Genomic DNA, 6,456 nt, shown 5'->3' with positions numbered 1-6,456 from the left:
CCCAGGCCCGCGGCGGCCCCCGTTCGTCTGCACGCAGCGGCCGGGCAGGGGGAATCCTCGCCCCCCTCTCCACGCAGCTGGAGCCCGAACCTGCCCATCCCTTGTGTCCGCTCGCCTCCCGACACGGGGCCGGCCCAGGCAGCGTGGCTGAGGGGGGGAGGGACCGGTCGTAGCCCGCAGGATCTTCCTGTGACTCACATACTCCTGTGCCCCTCGGACACAAGCCTGTTTGTTGCACTTGGGGCCCCGTGAGCCTGAGCCCACCAAGGGAAAAACCATAAGGCCTCTGAGAGAAGGCAGCCAGCAACTGATTGCTGAGGACAGGTCATAAGAAAACAGGGAAGGCAGTGGATGCTGCTCTGACTGGACCCTTGGTCTGACCCCCATCTGGCACCTCTTATTCTCTGAGGAAAATATTTTTTCCTCACCCCTGTGTTGTAATCTCTAATGTGACAAGCAACAGCAGCAGGGGTGACATTTCCAGGCAGGATGGATTTTCTCCAGCCCTCCGTTTAAGTTTAGATCTCCGCACAGGGCTCGCTGAAGGATGGAACGGCATAAAACCTGATATCGAGACAGCTTTGTCTCTAATAAAAGTGTGCTCAGCCTCTCTCCACAGTATTGTGACTAACACAAGCTTTGTGTCAGCGCGGAGGAGCTAGAGACTGACTAGAAACCGCGAGACTCAAGTTTCACTGTCCTAACATGGGTGAAATGCAGAAGCTACAATGTCAGTTCTGACAAATCGGCTAGATCATTAAATAATTACTGGTCCAAACCCTCTAGTAAAGCAATAAGGAAGTTACTGCACCATGTGTCAGGGGTAGCCTGCTGCTGGCAGGATTGAAAGTAGATGGCCTCTTGGCTTGTGCTGAGATGGAGGTTTGGCTTATTCCTTTAGTGTGGGGTGATGTGCTGTCTTTCATGTTTTGTCTGAAGAGGCATCAAGCTGTGTTAATGTGTAGTGCAGGGTTGCATGCTATACCCACTAACACAGATTTTTGGCAAGATATAGCTGGATAAGGTAGTCAAATGTACTTGGCATAACTTTGCTGTCCTCTCTCAGCATCAGGTTTTCCAGCCCTGGCATTGTTTATTCTGGTGTATTGAATGTCTGACTTGATTGTCTACCCCAGAGGCAGCACTGTCTTCTCTTTTGCTGTCCAAACCCTTCCAAGAAGGGGCAACTGGCTGGGTTTTAATATCCTAGATTAAGGTAATGGTATTCTAAGGTTTTCTCTGCAGTAGCAAACTCTTGCTCTCATTTACAGTTAATGATCATTTGCATCTACAAAGCCTGTTCTCTTGTAGAGGCAGCCTGTGCTTACCATTGTTAGTATCACATTCAAGTAACCAAAATAATGAGGGCTCAAACTACTTCATGTAGATTATAATCCAGCAATTTAAGGACAGAAGGAGGCCCCAGAGCCCAGTCTAGGTCCAGTTTTTTTGTAGCTGAAGTACTTCACAGCATTTCCATAACTCATGGAAACCCATCTGCCTCATCTTGTTGAGCTTGGTGAGAACTAGCTGTGACACACTCTACTCTGGGTATCTTTGTGAGCTTTGTTTTAAAAAAAAAAAAAAAAAAAAAAGTGGAGATCATATATTGAGAGAGAATTCAGGTTTTAGGGTTGTTTTGTGCATTAGAGTAAAGCGCTAGGGGATGGCCCCATTTTCCCCTTCCCATTCTCCTTTTGCAGCTCATTTTTAAATGTATAACTGTGCAGTGTCTCTGATTCTTAAGAATGAATAAAGAAGGTCCTATGAGATGTGCATGTTCTTCCTCCAAGAGTCTTTTTTCCCCTTGTTTTTGCATTACAAGTTTCTGTCTTCTGTGCTGGAAAGCTGGTGGTTTTGAAATAGTGGAGCTGACAGTTTCGTATTGAGAGTTAAATCTGAACTAGAGAGAGTTTGTTTAGAAACTCCTGTTTGACATGCCTATGTGAGCACTTAACACAAAGGGGAAATCTGTATCAAGCCTCTACTAAAGAATCATTAGCTCCTGCCCTTTTGGGTAAGTCTCGAGAACACTGTCCCTTCCTGCGTTGAAGGCATCTAGGGAGTTAACAGCTGTAAACCAGCTCCTGGCCAGTGGTCAGAAAGTTTGAGAAATAGTCAGGGTTGAGTATGGAGAGCCTCAGACCAAGAAGAACAATTCTTGTTAGCATTATGACCACCCCTCCCTGCCCCCCGCCCCCCCAACCCCTTGCTTGATAAAGCAATAGCACTGACCGTTTTGTGCAGGTGACTTTGTTAAAGAGGGCAACTTCCTCTGAGTCTTTAAAGGGAAGAGAGCTAGATGCTGGTTGTAGAATGTAAGCGCAAAGCTTCTCTGTTGAAGCAGGCTTTTTCTCAAAGCCATGTCTGAACAGCTGAGAAATATGTGGTTCTCTCTTGAGGATGAGGGTACCTGAGGATTTCAGGGATTCAGTAGTTTGGTGAATGTGGCTTACATCCAGACGCACCCTCCTGCTGCAGAACTTTACATCCCTGCTGTATCTCCCCCCACAACAAAATGCTTGTTAAGATAACCTGTGGCAAATGTACTGTGGTTCATACAGCTCAGGGATTACTGAAGTCTTTCTCTTTTGTCTGCACTTGAAAGTAGTATTGCTTCCTCCTTTGTCAAAATATGTGAAAATGACGACTTTATTTTTTTTGCTTGTGATAAGTGTTCAAATAATGTTTGCTGCATCCGCATAATCTGGGTCTTGGGAAGGGAAGCTTTGGGGACAGATCTTAGTAGTGGGTGTGCATTCATCTTACTGTGCTTGTATATTAAGATTTATGACCTACAAAACAAATCACTAAATAATAGGAGTGCACCAGTATATCAGTTGATTATTGGATTGGCACCAGTAAAAACAGAAATGACACTGTACCTGCCAGGCCTCATACATCTTACCTCGGGCTTCCTTGCTCCGAGTGCCTACCGGTATTCGGCTTGCCATCACAGGTGGCCTTCTGGGAGGTTTTTCCATGCGCCGCAGTCCGCCCTTTCTCGCCTGCCACGACTTGAATCTTTCAGTGGTTGGGGCTTCGTGTAGCACGGTTACCCTCACCAGTCACCTGCGTCGTAGATGTCTTCTGTGAGGCTCCTCCTCCCCCTGCACCTCGCCCTTACCCAGCCCGGTGGATCTTGGCTGTTTCTGTGGGTGCCTGAATAATTCCCCAGATACACAAATAACAAGCTCACCCCTTGCTCTAGCTCCCTGCTGTCCTGACCTTAGCCCCTTCTAATCTGGGGGAACACAAAACACCTTTCAAAACTTAAATAAAAACTCAGTGGGCCTCACAAGGGACATAACCCTGCCCCTGTTAGGCTTCCTCGTGGAGCCAGTAGCCTCTTTACCCCTCCACTAGGTGACCGGGTCACTTGCCCGTGGCTCAGTTCAGTGGCCCTCTCCTTCTGTCTCATAATCCCATCGCTCCTTGCCCGGTGTCCCACCAGCGTGACCCCCTCTCCGGGTCTTCCCCGGACAGCAGCCCTCTCTCCGGGTCTTCCTCGGTCCGTAGTCCTTTCCACGCCGCTGGGGCTCTTACCTTCCTCTCTCTCGGCTCTCCTGCAGTTGTTATGCTGGCCTCGCTCACCCCCGGTTCCTTTAATCTGCCGTAACGAGTGCCGGCAGTCAGCTCTGGCATTCCATGCCTCCGACCAGCTCCACCAGCCAGGCTCCCTTCCAGCAGCCACATGCACCCCTCATTCCTTTTTGCCGTTGGCCCTTTTATCTCTGCCGGCCGGTGATTAGAAGTGACATCATCCTCCAGCTGTAAGTAATTTAAGGCATGATCCGCGCCATGGGAGCTTCTCCTGCTGTCTCTGCTCTTCCTCCCATCCTGCGGTGAGTAAATTGTCTTTTTTATTCTTTCTCCTCTCTGTTCCACCCTCTGCCCCTGGCCCTGGGGCTCCCCCCATGGACCTGGGAGTCACCCCGGTCTTTCTCTGCCTGTGACAGACACTATTGGCTTTTTTTTTTAATTGTTGTAGCCAATAACTATGGCCACGTGCCTGGAGCACCCTGGCGAGCGTAGTCCAGTGCCTGCTGCCATCCCAAGCCTGTAGCAGACTACAGGTCCCGGCACGCAGTGGGAGAGGGAAAGGGTGCTGGGGAGTGGTCATAGGGCTTCATGCTCAGCAGCAAAGGGACCTTTACCAGCTCCTCCTGTTGCTGCTGCTGCTGCTGCCGCCATGGTAGTGCTATGCATGCAGCAGGGACCTGAGCACCAGGGCTGCTGCGGAGACATTGGGCTGTGCATGGATGGGTTGAGGCAATGCGCAAGGGACATTTCACTCCACTGGGTACCAGGTGCCTTTGCAAAAGCAGCTTCTCCCAGCAGCTGCGGTGTGTGGGGCCTCCTGGCACTGAGGCAGCAGCATTTCTTAAGACTCCAAAAGTGCCTGGCACTACTATCTGCACAAGGGTACATCCTACCCGCCCGGGACAGCAGCCCAGGCTGTGCAGAGTGTGGGACTGCAGGTAGGAGCTATGGCATGCATGGGAATAAGGTAGTTACTGCCTTCCTCATTGAGGACTGGAGCAGGTAAGGGGGGAGGTGTAATGCAAAACAAACAAACAGAAAAGAAAGGTTTACTTATGTCAGTAGTTTAAAATGTCTTGCACTATTACTGAATATCGGTTATTGGATTGGCATTGGTCAGTATGATTTGGTTAATCGTCAGGTATCAGTATCGGCCAAGAAAATCTTTATCGGTACACACCTACTAAATAAATTTAACTCCATCTGTGAAACATGATTCAAACCTGTGCCAGTCAGATTTGATACTCTTTAGGAGAGAGGTGTTTTGATGTGCATGGTATCTCGGATCCAGCATTTCACTTTAGGCAGGACCAGTTTTGTTGTAGACACTGTAGGAGAATAGGCCCACAGAGCTTTTATCCCTCATTTGGGTCTCTAAGCACTCCTTTGATTGAAAGAAGTCGCAAGGTTGAGGCTTGTCTTGGGGAAGCTTCCTATTTTCCTTGAGATGTGATGTGACTGACACCAAGGTTTGGGAAGCAGTTTGGCTTTTGAAGTGGTGACTTCCTGTATGAAGTGTCAGTTGCACCTGAGTATTTGTAAATGCATGTCTCTAACTTCTTCTGAGCCTGTTTGAGGGAAAGGCTGAGACAGACTTTGTTAGAATGACTGGAAAGGGTCAACTGTTAAAAACTCCCTGAACTTAACCAACTAAAATTGTTCAACTTGGCAGTTCCTGATAGCAAATGACCTCATATGTTTTGCTTGATGAAATTGGAGGGAACTGATACCAGATCCCCAAAGGGAGTGATTTAACAAGACTTGCTTCAACGGTGCAGTAAACAAGGTGGTCAATTAACTGGGAGGATCTGGAGTTAGCCAGCAAAAAGGAGTGAGCAGAACCAAAGGGTTTGCGTTTGATATGGAACAAGATAGTATTGAGATGTGCTTATTTGGAATGTTGGTACATGTATGCACCGTATTTGATTCCTTAATAACAAGAATGTGCCTATTTGTGGCTCTGTGTTTGGATCAAGTTATGAATAATAATAAGTCAAGTTATGAAATACCTGATTTACATAAGGAACTTTGAAACTAGTATATAAAACTCTGTTAGAATAATAGAAAATTAGGGTTGGAAGGGACCTCAGCAGGTCATCTAGTCCAACCTCCTGCTCAAGGCAGGACCATCCCTAACTAGATCATCCCACCCAATGCCTTTTCTAGCCAGGTCTTAAACCTCCAAGGATGGACCTTCCACCACCTCTCTGGGTAACCTGTTCCCATGCTTTACTAGCCTCCTAGTGAGGAAATTCTTCCTGATATCGAACTTAAACTTCCCTTGCTGCAACTTGAGACTGTTGCCTCTTGTTCTGTCATCTGCCACCACTGAGAACAGTCTAGCTCCATCTTCTTTTGAACCCCCCCCTCAGGTAGTTGAAGGCTACTATTAATTCCCCTCTGTCTTCTCTTCTCCAGACTCAATACCTCAGGAGGTACACGGTCCCACTAGGGGGAATGCCATACTGGATCTGGTATTGGCAACGGGGGATGACATGGTAGGGGACCTACAGATCGGTAGCCATCTGGGGGACAGTGATCACCTAATAATAGAATTCACCATAAGACATCGAGTGGGTAGGGTGGAAGTGCTAGACTTTAGGAAAGCTGATTTCAATGAACTCAGGCAATTAGTCAAGGACGCACTGCAGAGTAGGAGTTTTGAAGTAATGGGAGCCCAAGAAGGGTGGCTGTGCCTTAAGGAAACGATCCGGGCACAAAGCGAGACAATCCCGATGCGAGGAAAAAGAGGGAAAGGGGCCAGGAGGCTTCCTTGGCTGACCAGAGAAATCCAGGGCAGCCTAAGGGACAAAAGGGGAGCACATAAAAAGTGGAAACAGGGAGAGATCACCAAAGACAAATATACCTCCTCTGCTCGTGCTTGTAGGGAGGCAGTTAGACGGGCCAAAGCTG

General features: G+C 48.2%; 1 protein-coding gene across 1 annotated transcript in view; it reads left to right on the top strand.

Annotated features, from left to right (window-relative positions):
* The first annotated feature begins 3,568 nt into the window (after positions 1 to 3,568).
* Positions 3,569 to 6,456, top strand: part of VAC14 (Vac14, PIKFYVE complex component) — a 197,998-nt gene continuing 195,110 nt past the window's right edge. Inside the window, exon 1 of the mRNA XM_025199766.1 lies at positions 3,569 to 3,845. Within this exon, the coding sequence (XP_025055551.1) occupies positions 3,790 to 3,845 (56 nt within the window). The 5' untranslated portion in view covers positions 3,569 to 3,789. The remainder of the gene's footprint in view (positions 3,846 to 6,456) is intronic.

The sequence above is a fragment of the Alligator sinensis genome, unplaced genomic scaffold, assembly GCF_000455745.1.
Source record: "Alligator sinensis unplaced genomic scaffold, ASM45574v1 scaffold203_1, whole genome shotgun sequence".
NCBI lineage: Eukaryota > Metazoa > Chordata > Crocodylia > Alligatoridae > Alligator > Alligator sinensis.
This window is presented reverse-complemented; position numbering and strand designations above follow the sequence as displayed.